Raw genomic sequence first — 20,891 nt, forward strand, 5'->3', positions numbered from 1 at the left:
CGTCTCAAAATGATAAAACAGATATATATATTAGAACAAAAACAAAAGGGAGTGTAAAACAAAAATAAGGTCCATATAGAGATTTTAGGCTAATATTACATGATAACTAGATTAACACAAGTGAACTACAAAAGAATTACACATAAAAAAAAGATTTCTCCAATTCCACTCCAATAAACTAATCTATTGCGGACTCTTCAAAACAGGCATACATGCGGTGGCCTTTTTGAATAGTATGAGCAACATAGATCTATTATAAACATGAGATACTCTCGATCTTCAATCTTCAATCTTCAACAATGTCGTGTTCTTCTGATCTCCAGCATGTTGTAATCGTTTCAAATTGTTGTCTTTGACGCTTTTCTTGCAAGAACAAGCCAACAAATCACCCTATAAAACACAAAGAAAGCAAGCATAATTCCAACGTTCATCCACCTGGTATCCTTGTCAAGTCCCCTATTCTTCAATACATCATTTCCTGTAAGCAAACATTCTGAATGATTTTCATCATTCCAAGTAAAACATTTGTGTCTCAAACTCCAGTATTCATTTGTCAACAAAGCGTCCAATGGGTACCTATATAATGAAACATAGTACATGAAAAGCCAATATTTTGGTATGCATTCTTTTGGAATGAAGTAGCCTGAGAATAGAAAAAAAGCCCCAAGAACAGTGCAAATCAGTGAATTCCCTGAAATGAAATCAGGGGAAATTGCACTCAGAAACAGAACCAATGAGCTTGCCATCAACACTATCACCCAAACCACGAAAGTGAAGAACACGAAAGCTGTAATAGAGGGGTTCAGCCCTACGATCCAGTACACTGGGACAGCGAAAAGAATGGCCACTGCAAAGAGAAATGGGAGAAAGATTATAGTGTTTGCGATCATGTAAGAAGAGATTTTATAAGCTCCTCTAGACGCTTCCTTCATGATCACCCGCCTTTCTTGAAGATAAATTGGTAAAGCTTCAACAGTGGATGAAAGAAGAAAACTAAGGCTAAATGCAAAAAGGCCTAATCTTTCTGCAACTGCACCTTCATCATTCCTCATTTTTATATACACACTTCCAAGTCCAAATCCTCCCACAAGAGCTTGCATCGTTCTCGCCAAGAACAGTTGCTTTGTCCTGTAAATAATCTTCCAGAATCTTGAACATAACACTGCTATTTCAAATAAACTTGAGCAGTGTTTATTCGAAACAGCACCAATTTTTCCCTGATCGATTACTTCTTTATTCGCGGTGTCTTGAATTATGGCCTCTTCCCATCTCAAATAGGAACATGACTGATACTTAAAATGTGGTTCTTGATTTTCCAATACGGATATAATTTCCATGGCAAATTCAAGAGGGTTGAGCTGAATAGGTATTTCATATCCCATCCTATTTATATTTTCCTCGAGCGATTGAAGAGAGCCATTGTGAACAACTGATCCATGAGAAAGGATCAAAAGATTAGAAATGTACTGAAGAATTCTATAACTAGGCTGATGGATAGATAAAACTATGGTTCTTTGTTTTGTTTTCGCCATAGACGAAAGCAATTCAATAACTTGAAGTGCTGAACTGCTGTCTAGTCCTGAAGTTGGCTCATCTAACAGTAATATTGGTGGATCATGTATCATGTCAACTCCAATTGACACCCTTTTTCTTTCGCCACCTGAAATTCCTCTGTTCTCTTCGTCTCCAACGAAGTTGTTTGCTACATGATCAAGGCCAAGTTCTTGCATCAAGCTCTCAACCCTTTCTTCGCGCTCCTTTGAACTCATCCCTCTTAGCCTAAACTTCGCGCTAAACATCAAAGTTTCCTTCACTGTTAATAAAGGAAGTAAATTGTCCTCTTGAGCTACATAACCACATATGTTCCTCAATTGTACAGGGGTAGTAATTGCATGATCATTGAGATAAACACTCTTTGGATCAAACTCTTTGTCACTCACCCTGCCTGATATCACACGTAACAACGTTGACTTGCCCGTTCCACTTGGTCCAACAATCGCTAGAATCTCCGAACATCCAGCCACAAAAGAAACTGATTTGAGTATGGTGCTTTTTGGCTTAGTACTCTTCTTCATTAATAATGAAGAAAATATTGAGCCATTTGGGGAGATAGTATATGAAAGATTTCGAATTCTTAGTTCATAAGTTTTATCTGGAGACGATTGTCGTGGTGGTGGTGATGAAGAATTGAAGGAAGAAGAATTAGAGTGAGTTATTGTGGATTCTTTGGCTGGTGAACATGAAGTTGAAGTTGAGAAAAGTATCATTGAGTCATTTTCAGGGCTACCAGGACTTGGATGGTAAGTTGTACATGGAGAAGCCATTTTTTTTGGGAGTTAGAGAATTGGTGAAGCAGAAAATTAAACAAGGTTATGGAGATGAGAGAATTAAGTGTACAAATATTTAGTTTGGACTTTGGGAAAAGGAAGTTGAACAAACTTGGTTGATTGTTGTTTATGTTTTCCTAAATGCTGGTGAAAATATGTAATGTAATATTGGCAATGTTTGGCCATCTACATATTTTGACCAACATTATAATTAAGAGACTACATACACATATATGATTAGACGATACTCAAAATTATCAAATTATGGTGATGTATACAATAACTTGTTAGCCATATCTGAAAGAGTGACCAAGTTGGTTGAGCAGGTGATCTCTCAAATGGGGGTTTCAGGTTTGAAACTCTGCATATTTTCTCATTCAAGCTAGTCCACTGGAGTTGCCCAGTGGGATTTCTCTATCGTGTGTGGTTTATAGGTTGTACCTTGTACGCACCTAAAAAATAGCGACTGCGAATTTTCTTGTTAATAAAAAAGAACCTGTTAGCCATTTGTCATCCATCTATCATATAGGACGCCAGGAAATGCTGTTATTTAATCTGTTTTAAAAAAGAGAAATTGATTTGAATATTTATAAAAAGTTGTCATGCTAGTAAAGTGCTACTTACAATAAAACGATCGTCAGGAACATCACTCGGATTTTTTAGTATTACAGATGTGCAATTATGTTGGGTCCTCTGGCATAAATAAAATTGTTTTGCTACTTATAAATTATAGACCAACATGTCATTGATTTGATTTCTATATGCTCAAATATATCAAAATCATTTACGAGAATAGGCTGTCTAATGCCAATTATTTCCAATACAACTATAGGTCCAGATATATCAATAATCTATTTTTGTTTCATTGGGCTTAACTTATTGTCACTGCCACCATTATCATGTTCATTGGATTGGGCTTATTTTTAGTCTGTGTATCTGTAGTTCCACCCTTCTTATTTTCTTCTGTCCTTATATTTTTCATCATACCTATAATCATAATTAAGGTGCCAATAGAGTCGGAGTTAGGATTTGAAGACGTTGGTGCTTCATGTCACGTCACTCTAGCCATAAATCATGTAAGGAGTATATATCAATTTCGATTCGTTTCGACTCGATATGAAACTTGAGTCCAACAAGTTGGTTTATGACATGACCCAATTTTATTAATCCAACAACATGCATGGCCTTGTTAATTTATGGCTCATTAACTAAATTTAACATATACCAATGTCTTTGGGCCATTTCATAACATATGATCGATGATTGTCACTTTAGCCTATGAAAGTGTAATTCCTTCTAAACTTCGATTGGTCTGGATTATAACCCATAACTCAACCCACGTTGACCCAACAAACATCAAATAATTTGTTTACCGAAAATTATAACCCAATGTCTTTGGCTATTTAGTTTAAAGTATGTGTAGATAGTATATGGCCACACAAACGCTACTCAAGTAATCTATCTATATCATTTTTAGTTTGTTAAGATAAAATGACATTTTTTTTTATATTTGAAATAATTTAACTTAAATACTCTATGTTTTCCTTAAACATAAATTTTAGTAATACAAATTATGTAGCATGTTTAAGATTATAAGCTTCAAAAAATCGTTCTTCCTATTCAAAATTACGCATTCAATCAAACACTCATAAAATATAAATACTCAAAAGTGTGGACTAATTAATAGTCAGCGAAATGGATTGAAAAAACTGAATTCCCGAGTTTAAATTATATTGGAGGAATTAAAAAATAATAGCTAATTTTTTTCTCTTTTATTTAAATCTTAATGACAAAGTTATCCAATATTTATGTTATGAAAAGTAGGAATTACATTATAAAATTAATCGAAGCGAGCGTAAATTATTCTAAACATCACACGAGGTATGTAGTCCAAAACCACAAATAGAATTTAGTGAAGGGAGAAAAAAGCCTTTAAAAGGTTCAAACCAATTATGGTAGGGTGCTCTTTTTGACCCCGACAGCAAGTCTATTTAGTAAGCCCCATATACAACTTTTACCCATTAATTTCTTCTTGATTTTTATATGTTTTGTCCATTTGTTTTGATAATGAAGTTTCAAGCAAACCATATGTCCCTTTTAGTCCCAACAAATTTTTGTGCTCAATTTTCATCACTATCACTATTTAACAAAATAATACAATTTAAGAACCAAAGTCCTTCCAAAATTCATAACTGTTATTTTCTTTGCTTTAATAGCACATTATCAGATCTGTTTAATTAGGTGATGCTTTATTTTCATATTTTGTTACGCGTTAAATTATTTGGCCAATATTGACATTAATTAATTCTTTATTTTGATTTTTTCTATGGGAGGGAAAAGGAATTAAGAAGAGAAAGTTATTGGTGAAATTTAAGTGACAAAATGAAGTTGTGTGATTTTGATGTTAAAAAATTATAATTGTGTGATGATTTGTGAAATTTACCCTTCAAATGTTCATTGACACGGAGGATACAGAGGCCGATGATTAGAGTGAAAAGTTAATAGATAGTTGAGTGTTGTTTCTCCTTACACATACCAGTAGTATCAATATTAGTCTAGCTCATTGTTTCTTGTCATTCGATTTGTGTTACACTGTTAGTGCATGTTGTTTCTTTGATCTGGTTATCACATTATGAATGCTAATTGGTAGTGATTTCTCTATTATTTGTAATGTTTATTTTATTTTTGTATCTTGAATTGTGTTATTTTAACAGTCTTTCGGAAACAATTTTGATTTACCTTCATAAGATAAGGATAAAATCTGCATATACTCTACGTATTTTAAAATTTCATCCATAAAATTACATTAAATATATTGTTATTGTTGTAACTATTAGAGAGATACTACCAGCATTGGCTTAGATTATTTTTTATAGTCATTGAGAGAGAGAGATACTTGATTAGTGGATATTACATTTCTGAAGTATAATACACTGCCGACGTAAATGTTGAGGTCGATAGACATGTTAACAAGAGTTATAAATTTATATAACGTGTCACTGTCATGCACCAAAAAAAGGTAAGTCTCCTTAAAATATAAAATTTGAAAAAATAAGATTTATATATTATTTTGAGAGAAGTATTGAAAACACTCCTAAATTAGGTGTGAATTATTATTTTCATCTCTAAACTATTGACAGCTCTAAAAACACCTCTTTGTCTGACTAACTAAACTTAAATATACCTCCGATCTTATAACATGAGTGAAATACACCCCTAAATTATTGTCAAATTTTGGGGGTATTTTTAACACTTTTCTCGGATTTTTATTAAGGGTTACATGTCATACAAGAGTTTGAGACCACTTGCTATGTCTTGTGGCAAATCGGGGGTGTATCTAAGTTTAGTTAGTCAAGTAGAGGGGTGTTTTTAAGGTTATCAATAGTTCAAGGATGAAACTAATAATTTGTGTCAAGTTTAAGGGTGTTCAACACTTCTCTCTATTATTTTCTATATATATAACAGGTAAAGATGATCTGATGATGTAAAAATTATTTAGAGACCGTGACAATATATATTACTTAAAACTCATATTACAAAATTGTGATTTGTGACACTCTAAATTTCCTCTACTAGCGATTCATATAGAGATCGAAATATATACTAGTTAGATAATCATTTATTTAGACTTGTCTAATTTTCACAATTCTTTTTCTTTTGAAGAAATGAAATTCCCAGAAAAGACTATACTATTGTTTTTGCAATCGAATTTGTGAAGAAAATTTACAAAAGATTTTCCCTCTTGATTAGCATTTAGCTCAATCCATGTGGCTATAATAGTTAGAGAGACTAGACCTATATATAACAATTAATTAAGATCATGGCAGTTATTAATTAGCAAAATAGCCAAAACATAATAGGGAATCAAATCCAAAAGAAAAGAAAAGAAAATGAAGCCAAAAAACAAGAAATGATTATCACTTGCTTGCATGTGAAATTAGGTTGAAAGTTTATGATAAATTATTATACGTATTAACCAGTGTCACAACTAACATTATTAGTTACAATGATGAGGACAAAGAAAAAAAAAAAAACATATGTATGAGAACAGAAACAAACAAGCTTTGTTCCCCTTATATGAGCACGAGCCTTGTCTCTAAATTTTGGTCCACCTTACTTGTTCCTAGTAGTAATTAATAAATAGGTTAAATGATTTTTCACTTTTTTTCTCTTTAATTCTAAGTTATCCCACCCAAAAATAATCGTGTAAAGGGAATAAAAAAGGAACTTAAGTCTTCTTGATGCGACAAGAGGGAGTCGCTCAGATGAAACACCTTTCACTTTCAATTTTAAGAATGTGAGTTCGAGTCATAAAGGTGGGATCTCTGGGAGAGGGTTAAAAAAAGTGTCTTTTGTTGATGCTTATAATGGATATTAACGAATTCTTTAAAAGATAAATATAGCTTCCTGGGAAAAAAGAAGATCTTTACTTAATTTGGGAGTCATGTAAAAGTGGGAAAACATCAATATAAAAAATGCGGCTCAACTGGGCTCATAGTAAGTTGTATAAATATCTTTCTTTTATTTGTCAATCTTGCAGTTTTAAGCTTCAAAAAGCTAATTATTCAACATACATACACCTTTTTTCAATGACAATACCTTATACTCTTTTATTCTCCGTCTCGATTATAAAGTCATTTTTATTAGAAAGTGCTTTACTTCCAAGACTTTCTATTAGACTTAGATCGTATTTAGTTGATGCTAAAGACTCCTAGCATGTTAGTATTCAAAGTGACAAGGGCTAGTAGATATAACACCAAATTAAATGTAATCACACAATTGTATTGTGAAGGAGTATGTTAGCATAATTGGCCTGCAGTCATATTACTTACCAACATGAATTTGGATTTAATTAGGTTTCAATTCGAATACTAGGTAGAATTTTTTTTCTTAATTGTATTTTGTTTGCCTTTTGAGATTATAAAAGATTAAGTATGACGTTTATAATCGGGGAAAATAACTGGTGATATTATTTTATCCTTGATCAAGCAAGAATTTCAATTTTTGAAAATATAACATACTTACCTCAATTATATTAACATTAATTGTACTTTTTTTTTTATGAATATCAATTTAATGTGTAGTGTTGGAAAAGTGGCCTCTACAACTGATCTAGTGTAGGCACATGTTATCAACTATTGTAATTAATTTGAGAAATAAGAAGAAATTAATTAATACTTCAATAAAAAAGTTGAAATGGTTTAATAAAAATATTGGTGTTGAGATGTGTATGACATTGATCATCAATTTGAAAGCGTGAAAATAGTGCAACAATTTGAGTTAACTTATTTCCGTCCTATAATAGTTGATCGATCATCTTATCAAAAAATAGTTGTCACATTATAGTTATCCATCTTACTAAATCAAGAAAACATGAGATAAATTTTTCCTATATTACTCTTGTTGAAGAAGAAGGAAGCTGGCGATTGGAACATGTCCAACGAAGCTGACTGACGTATCTACAACAAGTGTTAATGAAGAAGGAAGTTGACGATTGAAACATGTCAAAGGAACAGGTCCAACGAAACTGACTGACGAGTTTACAACATTGTTGTAGAATTAGAGTCACACTAGGATTAGACTATTATATTGACTAGGCTGCTACTTGTTGTACTAGTTGATGTATTGTAGTAGGACTTAAGTATAGTTAACTTAGGACTCTGCAATTCTCTCCTATATAAGGAGCTTGTAGCTCAACATTATTTTCATCAATACAATCCTTTATTTCTCTAATCCTAGATGTGAGATTTCTACAACTCTTACAATTAATTTTTTTTAAAAATATTCACATTTTTATGTAAAATTCTCAATAATTTTTTAAAAAGATGAATTAGTAAAATTATCTTCTTATTTATGATTTTCATGTAAAAAATAAAATAATCAACTAATATAAAACTAAAAAAGTAAAAAGCAATAAAATATAATATATCAAGTCAATAAGGGTCAAATAAAACGAAAGAAACGAAATAATATATAGTTAGTAGATTAGGAGAAGGAACGAGAGGCTAGCTAACAGACGCAAATGTATTATTAACTATAATTGCCAAATCGATATATCTATAGTCTATACTATGACAAAAAACAAAATAATCTAATTTCAACATGAACTCTCCATTTTGATTTATTTTTTTTCCTTCAATAATGCAATCTGTCATATGACAGCAATTAGTGAAAGGAAATGGGTTGAAAGAATGTCGGTCTGTGGGGAAATATATGCTTGTAAATGTTCTTTGTCTTTATATGGACCATTATCCTATCATATGTATAGTCTTCTACCATGTTATGTGTCTAATTCATTCACGTCTTCATACATGCACACTAATTAAATTGTGCATCTGAACCGAAGCATCTCACGTTTTTTCACTNTATATAACAGGTAAAGATGATCTGTATGATGTAAAAATTATTTAGAGACCGTGACAATATATATTACTTAAAACTCATATTACAAAATTGTGATTTGTGACACTCTAAAATTTCCTCTACCAGCGATTCATGTAGAGATCGAAATATATACTAGTTAGATAATCATTTATTTAGACGTGTCTAATTTTCACAATTCTTTTTCTTTTGAAGAAATGAAAATCCCAGAAAAGACTATACTATTGTTTTTGCAATCGAATTTGTGAAGAAAATTTACAAAAGATTTTCCCTCTTGATTAGCATTTAGCTCAATCCATGTGGCTATAATAGTTAGAGAGACTAGACCTATATATAACAATTAATTAAGATCATGGCAGTTATTAATTAGCAAAATAGCCAAAACATAATAGGGAATCAAATCCAAAAGAAAAGAAAAGAAAATGAAGCCAAAAAACAAGAAATGATTATCACTTGCTTGCATGTGAAATTAGGTTGAAAGTTTATGATAAATTATTATACGTATTAGGCAGTGTCACAACTAACATTATTAGTAACAATGATGAGGACAAAGAAAAAATGAATATATATATATATGAGAACAGAAACAAACAAGCTTTGTTCCCCTTATATGAGCACGAGCCTTGTCTCTAAATTCTGGTCCACCCTACTTGTTGCTAGTAGTAATTTAATAAACAAGAGGTTAAATGATTTTTCACTTTTTTTTCTCTTTAATTCTAAGTTTTTCCATCCAAAAAATAATCGTCAAAAGGGGATAAAAAAAGAAACTTAGGTCTTGCTGATGTGACAAGAGGGAGTTGCTCAGATGATAAACATCATTTACTTCCAATCTTAAGGCCGGGAGTGCGAGTCATAAAGGTGGGAGCTGTGGCAAGGGTTAATAAAAAGAGTTTTTGTTGGTGCTTATAATGGATATGAACGAATTCTTTAAAAGACAAATATAGCTTCCTGGGAAAAAAAGAAAATCTTTACTTAATTTTGGAGTCATATAAAAGTGGAAAAACATCAATATAAAAAATGTGGGTCAACTGGGCTCATTATAAGTTGTATAAATATCTTTCTTTTATGAGCAACTTTCGCATATAGTAAACACAAAATTCATATTTGTATGTTATAGCAAAGTTTGCATAATTGCGCTCCATAGCAAACATATATATATGTATAATTCGCTATACATATACAAAAAAAATAGTTGTATAATTCCCTATACATATACAAAGAAAGCAGTTGTATAATTCACTATACATATACAAAAGAAAGCAGTTGTATACAAAAGACCAATTGTATAATTTGTGTATGTATAAAACGAGAAAGAGAGAAAGGCAAAAGAAAACTGGGCAGAGAAATATTTGTATTGTATAATTATAAGTGTATAGGACGAAGATATATGTATTTGCATGTGTATATACAATTTTCTCTCGCTTTATACAAACAGAAGCGCAATTTATACATTTCGTTTCTATTTGTATAAGCGAGAGAGGCGAAGGCGGCGAGCGAGATTTGGGAGAGTGGCGAGCGAGATCTGCTAGAGGGGAACGAAAATATATGTATATATACAATTTCCTCTCGCTTTATACAAACACAAACACATTTTAGACATTTGTGTTTGTATAAAAGCTAGAGAGGCGAGCGAGATTGTAACCAAACGAGAGTGGCGAGCGAGATTCCACCAGGGAGAGTGGCGAAAATAGCAATAGTTTGCTATAGGGTACAATTAAATCAAAATATTTGTATAGCATTTAATTTGAATTAATAGATTGCTATTATATATAATTTTCCAAATTTTTATTTGTCAATATGCAGTTTTAAGCTTCAAAAAGCTAATTATTCAACATACATGCACCTTTTTTCAATGACAATACTTTATGCTCCTTTATTCTTCGTCTCGATTATAAAGTCATTTTTGTTAAAAAATATTTTATTCCTGAGACTTTCTATTAGACTTAGACCGTATTTAGTTGACGCTAAAGACTCGTAGCATGTTAGTATTCAAAGTGACAAGGGCTAGTATATATAACACCAAATATAATCACCACAAATAAAAATTACAAGAATATACTATTTAATAACTTAATTAACAATATATTTATATACTCTATTTTATTTACAAAATTAGGTTTTTAATTACAAACATGACAAAATATTTAATTTTCGTTTTTTTTATTTATATATTTTATTTTCCGATTTGTTTCCTTTTTTTGGGGGGATTATGTGCTAAATTTATGGGATTGATAATTATTGTTTACTTTTTGGCTTTCCAACTATAATTATACTCTTTTATATTATCAAAATATTTAGTTTTTTGTTTTTTTTTTAATTTATATTTTTTACTTTCCAATTTTTCCCCCTTTTTTGGATGGTTATGTTCTAAATTTATGGGATTGATAATTATTGTTTACTTTTTGGCTTTCCAACCATAATTATTGATAATTTTTTATATTTAATTTTCCTTTTTTTAATTTATATATTTTATTTTTCTATTTTTTCCCTTTTTGGGGGTTATGTGCTAAATTTATGGGATTGATAACTATTGTATACTTTTTGGCTTTCCAATCATATTTATACTCTTTTATATTATTTTTTTGTGCTTATATATTGAATTTTAGATTATAAAAAATATATCTTAGTATCCGATTTATTTCATTTTTTGGGGGTTTGTGTGCTAAATTTATGAGTTTGATAGTTATTGTTTACTTTTTGGCTTTCCAATCATAATTATACTGTTTTATAATATAGATGTTTTCATATACTGAATTTTTTATTTTTTAAAATATATTTCAGTATCCGATTTATTTCCTTTTTTGGGGGTTATGTGCTAAATTTACAGAATTGATAATTATTGTTTACTACTTAACTTTCCAATCATAATTATACTCTTTAATATATATTTTTACCCATATATTGATTTTTCCCTCTCTTAATTTTTATTCATTCAAATCAAATTATTGTTTGTAGCTTTCTTCTCACCTGTTTAATATTGTGTTCATACAAATATCTTTTTCTTTTATTGTGATCAAATTTTATTTTATTTTTTAAATTTGAAATTTATCTAGGTTATTTTTTGAAAAAATATTTTAATTTTGTTAAGGTATGACTTAAATAATCATTTGAATCTAGAAAGTTTATTAAAGTAATTAAAAATTAGCATATTAGATAGATTTTCGTACAACTTTGATGCTAAATCTTACATAATATATTAATATTATATTACACCTCAATATATATCATATAATACATTAAATTTGTGCTAAAGAATATATGCACCACATAATATGTAACAATATTGTATCATCTAAATTATCAAATTATACCAACAATGTATCATCTAAAATATCAAAATTATACCAACATTGTATCATCTCAAATATAAAAAAGAGCAATTTACAAAAATGACTATAGTTATAGGGTTATTGAAGTTCAATAACTATAAATATGTTATTTACTAAAAATGACTACACTTTATGTCAACTTCTAGCTGCATGTGTTTATTATTTTTTTTTATTATTAATTATACATTAATCTTACAATGTACTAAATAAGGTATGGTATGTTACCATAACTGCCAACCTTTTATTATGTCCCTAAATCACTCAAATTTTCAACATTTATCATCTAAAATATCAAAATTATATCAATATTGTATCATGTGAAATGTAAATATTATAGCAATCGTGTTGAGGGTTGGTGATTATTTTAGTTGCTGACACTCCTCCTATAGTATGTTCAAGGCTTTTGTTTTAGTTGAATGCATTCACTCCATCTCCTAATGGAAGAGAAGACAACAAAATGGTTAAAGAAAAGATTGATTGTATTGTCATTACATATATAACATAATATAATTTAAGGGATATTTTAAAAAGAAATCAGAATTGCATTTCTTTTGATCTAAATAAACTTGGACTCTCATATCGTTATAAATCTTCATTGGTGGAGATGGACCACTCACGACATATTTGAGTTCTACATTAAATATGGCTAGTGTCCACACCCAATTGGGAAGATATAGTAGTAATCAAGCCTTCGTATTTAGTGTTTGCATCATACATCACTCCTTCAATATTGTAATCCACGTAATTACCTATATATAAAATTACAAATTATCAATCAGTTTTCAAATTTAGCAGAATGCAAGCATTAGTTATACATAGGTTGAAAAAGAGTACCAAACAAGGTACTAGTAATACACAAGGCTAATACATGCATTATTTTTCCTAATACACTATACCAAACGATCACACAGTTTGGTAGTTAGATTGGTAATTGATGGTGTACAAATGGGTGTAGTTCTAAAGTAGTTTTCTTACCAACGTTTTCACCAAAACAAAATACATAATACCCATGGGATGCCTTATGGTGTTTATAAAAACATATTTCACACTCAATTTATAATCAGGCACTGTGTAGTTATATTGGTAATTGATGGTGTACAAATGGGTTTTGTTCTAAAGCAGTTTTCATACCAACATTTTAACCAAAACAAACTACATAATACCCTGGGATGCCTTATGGTACTAATAAAAACATATTTCACACTATCAATTAATAATTAGGCAACTCAATAATTCTTTAAACCTGTTATATATGCCAAATCAGAAAAATTAATACACCAATAAACATACCAAATAACGTACCACAAAATGTATAATACTATACATTTCCACCACATCACTTACCAAATTTCTTATCATAAATGGTAAAATCACTTACCAAATATTTTACCATAAATGGTAACTATCACTTACTAAATCACTAATCAAATCATATATCAAAGCGTAATTTACACCATCAACTATACCAAAGTAGGCAACTCAATAATTCTTTAAACATTTTATATATACCAATAAATGTATCAAAAATATTTGATAGGCATGAAGGTATCGAAACGGCTGACGAGAACTGGTTTAGTTGTTTGGAAATACATTTTCACCAAATCACGTATCCCAATTTCACACTATCACTTACCAAATCATACACCAAACCATAATTCACACTATCAATTACACCAAATCGCATATCACAATTTCATTGTATTTATTCACCCAAAAAAATTACATAATAAACTTTATATGACAGTTGGTGTTTATAAAAAAAAATAATACACAAGATATTATAAACGTAATCATCTACACCATCTTTAAGCATTATAACCAACATAATATTTCTTCAATTTTGTTAGCTAAACTATGTACAAAAATATCAATTTTGAAATTGATGTTTACACGGGGTCTCAAAACTAATAATTACACCAAATCACATACTATAAGTATTTGTGAACTCCCAAAGTATTATAACCAACATTACGCATGCATTTACCAGTAATCAATTATTCAATGAAACGGCTGATAAATAACAACCAAAGCAGCTTTTATGTACAACGAAAAAATATCACTCGCAAAAAACAAAAAAAAAACGACTACTAATATTTAATGTTTATTCAACAACAAAATCCAATAAAATCGATGTACCAGACTATTAACGAAACCATATAAATTTTATATTATACCACAAAAACGTACTTTATAAACCAACGTTTAATTATCAAAAAAAAAAAAAAACACAGATGGTGATGAAAAATCAAATACATTAACCACGTAAAAAAACACCAAATCAATCCTTTTTTATTCAAATACCTGATGAGTCCCATTATCCATTGTGTTGTATTAGAATTGAAAAATTGTTGGTATCCATTTTGAATAGTCGATTAGAGTAGAAGAGAGTTTTTTTTTGTTAGAAACCTCTCATGGGAGAGAATATATAACAAAACTGAGTAAATCAAAGAAGGTAAAATAATTGGAGAAAATTAAGAGATATGGGATAAGTATGGCTGACTATTTCTACGTTTTTTTTTTCTTTTTAAATATAAATCCTAATTTTGTAAAAAAACTATTGTTATATAGTAGTAATTAAGGTACTTAAGTTGTATACTTAAGTTTTTTACCCTCACACAATTGTATTGTGAAGGAGTATGTTAGCATAATTGGCCTACAGTTAGATTACTTATCGACATGAATTTGAATTTAGTTAAGTTTCAATTCGAATACTTGGTAGAATTTTTTTGTCTTAAATGCATTTTGTTTGCCTTTTGAGAATACAAAAGATTAAGAGTGACGTTTATAATCGTGGAAAATAACTGGTCATATTATTTCATCCTCGATCAAGCAAGAATTTCAATTTTCGAAAATATAACCAACTTACCTCAATTATATTAATATTCATTGTACTTTTTTTATGAATATCAATTTAATGTGTAGTTTTGGAAAAGTGGCCTCTACAACTGATCTAGTGTAGGCACATGTTATCAACTACTGTAATTAATTTGAGAAATAAGAAGAAATTAATTAATACCTCAATAAAAAAGTTCAAATGGTTTAATAAAAATATTGGTGTTGAGATGTGTATGACATTGATCATCAATTTGAAAGCGTGAAAATAGTGCAACAAGTTGTGTTAACTTATTTACGTCCTATAATAGTTGATCGATCATCTTATCAAAAAATAGTTGTCATATTACAGTTGTCCATCTTACTAAATCAAGATAACATGAGATAATTTTTTCCTATATTACTCTTGTTGAAGAAGAAGGAAGCTGGCGATTGGAACATGTCCAACGAAACTGACTGACGTATCTACAACAAGTGTTGATAAAGAAGGAAGCTGACGATTGAAACATGTCAAAGGAACAGGTCCAACGAAGCTGACTGGTGAGTTTACAACACTGTTGTAGAATTAGAGTCACAGTAGGATTAGACTATTATATCGACTAGGCTGCTACTTATTGTACTAGTTGATGTATTGTAGTAGGACTCTAAGTATAGTTAACTTAGGATCTACAATTCTCTCCTATATAAGGAGCTTGTAACTCAACATTATTTTAATCAATACAATCATTGATTTCTCTAATCCTAGACGTGAGATTTCTACATGATATCAGAGCATAAAAACTCTTCCGCTCTCTGAGTATTGATAAATAAAAAATATAAAAATTCAACCACACGTTAAATTGCAATGACCTCTTCTACCAACACTATGTTGACCTCCTCACTTCACCAACTCATTGTCGCTTGCTCCATTAAACTTAAGCCAACAAACTACCTCATATGGAGGACACAAATATCCCAATTGATTCAGGTGATGAAACTAACGTATCTCATCTATGAACTAAGTAAAAGTAGTTGTTCCACTGGACAGACTGCTGGGAAAGTTGTAGCGGTTAAGAAAGATGCAAAAGATAGTGGCACCATTGATGATTGGAAGGAGAAAGATGTGTTGCTAAGGAGTTAAATCTCAAGCACCTTGACCGAAGAAAGCATGCACCTAATTGCGGGCAGCTCAACTGCCAAGGAGATGTGGCAATGCTTGGAAAAAGCTTATATTAAAATAACAAAAGTAATTAATTTTGCTAGAGGTTTAGGTCTCAAATACAAGACCTTCAGGACTGTCATGTTAGGTAAGACACCATATCCCACCCTTAATCAAATTGTTAATGCTCTAACGGATTTTGATATAAGGGAAGATGAAGAAGAGGTATCACAACAAAATCATAACATGGTATTCTCTGCCCAAAAAGGCAGGGGAAGAGGAAACAACAACATCAACTCCAGAGAAACAAGTTTCAAGCCTGCTGGACAAGGAATAGGTTCTTAGAACGATCAATATGGACCAGGTTCTTTGAACAATAAAAGTTTCCAAAGTGAAAATAAGAAGAGGAATAATATTGAGTGATGTCAAATCTGTGGTAGGAATAAACATATTGTTTTTAAGTGGTTTTACTGGTGGAACTACTCGTATCAATCTGCAGATGAACTATCACAAGCAACGACTAGACATCACATTCATACCGAAGCATTGACAAAACAAGTTTTTGCTGGGTATTCAAAGTTTTTTTTTTCTGGGTATTCGAGGCAAGCTAGGAGTAATCGTTCCTCTACTCACTAGCTTGAGGGGAAGTGTTGAAGAAGAAGGAAGCTGGCGATTGGAACATGTCAAAGGAACAGATCCAACGAAGCTGATTGACGTATCTACAACAAGTGTTGAATAAGAAGGAAGTTGACGATTGGAACATGTCAAAGGAACAGGTCCAACGAAACTGACTGTCGAGTTTACAACACTGTTGTAGAATCAGAGTCACACTAGGATTAGACTATTATATCGACTAGGCTACTACTTATTGTACTAGTTGATGTAATGTAGTAGGACTCTAAGTATAGTTAACTTAGGACTCTACAATTCTCTCCTATATAAGAAGCTTGTAACTCAACATTATTTTCATCAATACAATCCTTGATTTCTCTAATCCTAGACGTGAGAATTCTACAACTCTTACAATTAATTTTTTTTGAAAATATTCACATTTTTATGTAAAATTCTCAATAATTTTTTAAAAAGATGAATTAGTAAAATTATCTTCTTATTTATGATTTTCATGTAAAAAATAAAATAATCAACTAATATAAAACTAAAAAAGTAAAAAGCAATAAAATATAATATATCAAGTCAATAAGGGTCAAATAAAACGAAAGAAACGAAATAATATATAGTTAGTAGATTAGGAGAAGGAACGAGAGGCTAGCTAACAGATGCAAATGTATTATTAACTATAATTGCCAAATCGATATATCTATAGTCTATACTATGACAAAAAACAAAATAATCTAATTTCAACATGAACTCTCCATTTTGATTTATTTTTTTTCCTTCAATAATGCAATCTGTCATATGACAGCAATTAGTGNCAGACGTCCTGCTTTAACTTCCCTAGCTCCAACTTAGCAGAAGGGGCACCTTCTCTCATTTTTTTTTTAATGAGAAGTCTCAGGTTTGACTTCTGAATATGAAAAAGTCCTTGATAGGAAGCACCCTCGAATGGTCCCTACGCGACACAAACCTTCATTAGTCAAGCTTCAATATAGATACCGAACACCAAATGAAAAATGAGATCAAAAGTAAAAAATTGCATTTGGCTCTCACAATCTATAAGCGCAATTGTAGCCGTTTTGCCTGTCTCTTCATAGCAAAATTCCATGCTTCTCTCTTCATATATATTATGATTCTAGCACAATAATAACATACGTTTAAAGTTCACAAGACCATCATATTCTTGGTTGCTCAACTAATGAAGTGAATATACACAAATTTACACCTTCATTTTGAATGGACTATATCTATCTTCTTGACTTGAATCGATCGAAAGCACTTGATTTTGTATTGTTAAGAAAATCATTTTCTATCCTTCATTTCTTCGTTGTTTTTTAAAATAAGTATAAAGTTACGCTATTTTACTTAAAAGACATAGAGAGATTTTTATATATATATATTATAAAAAAAAATATTGAGCAAAGGAGTGATTATTTCTTAATGTGAAGCTTTCCGATACAAATTTAAATTTAGTCGACCTTCAACATAAATATCAGTTGCCAAATGAAAAGTCTCAACAATAAAAAAGAAAAAGAAAAAGAAAGTAAGAGTGTGGGGTTATTTGGAAACTTTGAATTTTCCAATTTCTTTGGATTACAGATAAAGGGATACAAGGGAATTACTCTATAGTCTATATAGCTAAAAGAATATTTTAATATATTACACCTACAAGAATTCCTTTATTTTCTACGGCTTCTTTTGTTGACTTAAAATTCTTAGCTTCTTTGTTCTGTATCAGCCGACAATTATTATTACAAGTAGAGTAATTATTTTTCAAATGGTATTGGAGGATGTTTAAAAAATATTAGTCTATTTGATTCATATTAATTGATCGTTTTATTAAAAATATATGCCCCAAATTATTTAACCAATTTCTAAATGAAGATAAATTAAAAATTTAAAAATTCATCTTATCCGTACAATTAACAATCTTTGAAGGCCTTGAACAAATTTAGAAGTTCTAAAAATTTCTTTTTTAAAAAATTCACTAATTACTTTGTATATTCAGTGATATCTATTCATATATCCTATGCTATTAAACATAATTTTAATAATTATCTTGAATCCATCAATATGAATAAAGGGTAAATTAGTAAAAATTGACCATCTTATTTATGATTTTTTTTAAAATGCAGTACAAAAAGATAGTGATCAGCTAATATAAGATCGAGAAAATAGTAAAAAATATCGGTAATTAGTTTAAGTATTTTCTCTTAGTCCTGCTTATCATTGCTAATTCCTTAAAATTCTGAGAGCTCTTTTCTTGAAAAGGTGGTCTTATCTTCTTCTTTTTCTTTCATAGATAAAGAGGTCTTAACTTGAAATTGATGACTCATAAATCTCTGTTAAAGAGTGTTTTGGTAGGTGAACTCAATATTGAATTTGGTTCACCAAAAAAACACAACTATCACACCATATTTTACTTACAAAAAAGGTGTTAATTATTCTATAATAGTAGTACTATTTAGAAATTAAACTACCTATTAAGTTTCTTTTTCTTGTCCTTTGCCATATTTTATTATTATTATTTTGGCCTAACAATCACTAGATTCCTAACAATCAAGTATTATTAGCAGCTCTGAAAATTTTGTTCTCCTACTCTTGTCAATGAGCATGTCTACTACAAAGTTTTGTGCGTATATTGTAGTGAAAATAAAACAAATATATTTTTAGTTTAAATGCATAGTTTTTGAAATTACATAAAATTTATGTTGGATTGGAATAATCAGATATTATATGGAAGTTAATAAAACAAACTTTGGATGACAATAAATCATATATATACAAAAAAAAGTATATTAAAAAAGACATAATAATTTAACATAATTTGATCAATTGACATGCAAATGAATAATTCAATGTAAAACCATTTTATCCCAAAAATAATTGTGTTATCGCCCTTCATTCTAGATACAAGATAATTCTAATAAGATAAGAAAGTCAGGCAAATACCTAACAACTCATGTCTCGATTATTCCTTAAGAAATAGTAAGTCCCACTATTACTATTCCTTAGGAAATTAATTACTGAAAATGTTAAATTTGATTGATAAGAATCTTTCTTTTTCAAGGTTAGAATGAGAATTGAGAGTGAGTATAAATATAGTAAACAATTTTGGGGCCGGGTTGCTTGGCCTTTCCTATTTGAGTAGGTGGTTTGGTTCCCTACTTTTTATGCCTTTTGATTAAAAACTTGATTAAGGAAAAAGACTGATTTTTTTAATGACGTTTAAACAAAAATTAACAGTGATATTTAATCAAATCAAGAAAGCACAGAAAATGAAGAGAAGAAATTGGAAGGTTTGTCCACTGATTAGAGAACAAGACTTAATCATGAAGAGGTAATGATGTGAGAACACTAACTTGTATCATACTACTCTTTTTTTTTTACATGCTCACATCATTACTTTGTTATATTTATAGCTTTTAGCAACTTATAATTAGAGTAATTTATTACTATTAAGTTTTTAAACGAATGTATAATTCGTTTGGCCAAGCTTCTGATCAGAAGCTAATAGAATCTTTTTCTTTTTGGAAAAATAATATTTAATTTTTAGAGTCGATATATTTGATCAAGTTTTTAAGATAGAAAATACTTGCACTTAATTATTTTTTATTTGTAGCATAGACGAAAAAAAGAAAAAAAAAGTATAGAAGTATTTTGAGATCCTTGATCAATCATAAATTGTTGCTCTAATATCGATTAAAAAATTATATTAATTAATCACTCTCCATTAATTCCATAAAATAATTTTTCAAAATCACTTTGAAGTTCCAACTAAAAACACCTTTTTGGATAAGCAGATTTTGAAAATTTGATCATTCTACCTATTAATGTTGGAGCTAATATCTCAAATAGTCACTCAATTATGATAATTTATTTAGATAATTACTCAACTTTGATTTATAATCCAAAAAACACTCAATTATATTTTATAATTTACTCAAAAGTCACGGTGTACCTTTCCTAGAGTAATGCTGACCGTATTAACGACCACAATGAGAATCGGTTGAGTGGATTATGGCATTTAATTTGTAATTATTATTGCATTAAACCTATAGATACATAGGTGCGTGCAACTTAATTAAGAACCTAGTACTGGCTATAATTTCTTGACCTACTCTCTAGTCTCAACTACTTTTTGGGTAATTTATCGATTATTATATATTTTTTGAAGCACAAATATAAATTACAATTTTGTTTGAACAAGATTATTCAAGTAGGAGTTTGAAATTTATTAAAGTTGCAAAAGATATAAACGGTGTTAGT

The 20,891-nt window shown here is 30.0% G+C and overlaps 1 protein-coding gene across 1 annotated transcript; it reads right to left on the bottom strand.

The window, feature by feature from the left end:
• Window positions 1–296: 296 nt before the first annotated feature.
• LOC125859382 (ABC transporter G family member 23) lies at window positions 297–2,443 on the bottom strand. The gene has a single exon (XM_049539122.1). The coding sequence runs from the start codon at window positions 2,322–2,324 to the stop codon at window positions 339–341; it is 1,986 nt and encodes a 661-aa protein (XP_049395079.1). The 5' UTR covers window positions 2,325–2,443; the 3' UTR covers window positions 297–338.
• Window positions 2,444–20,891: the final 18,448 nt, after the last annotated feature.

Source organism: Solanum stenotomum, chromosome 3, assembly GCF_019186545.1.
Source record: "Solanum stenotomum isolate F172 chromosome 3, ASM1918654v1, whole genome shotgun sequence".
Classification (NCBI taxonomy): Eukaryota; Viridiplantae; Streptophyta; class Magnoliopsida; order Solanales; family Solanaceae; genus Solanum; species Solanum stenotomum.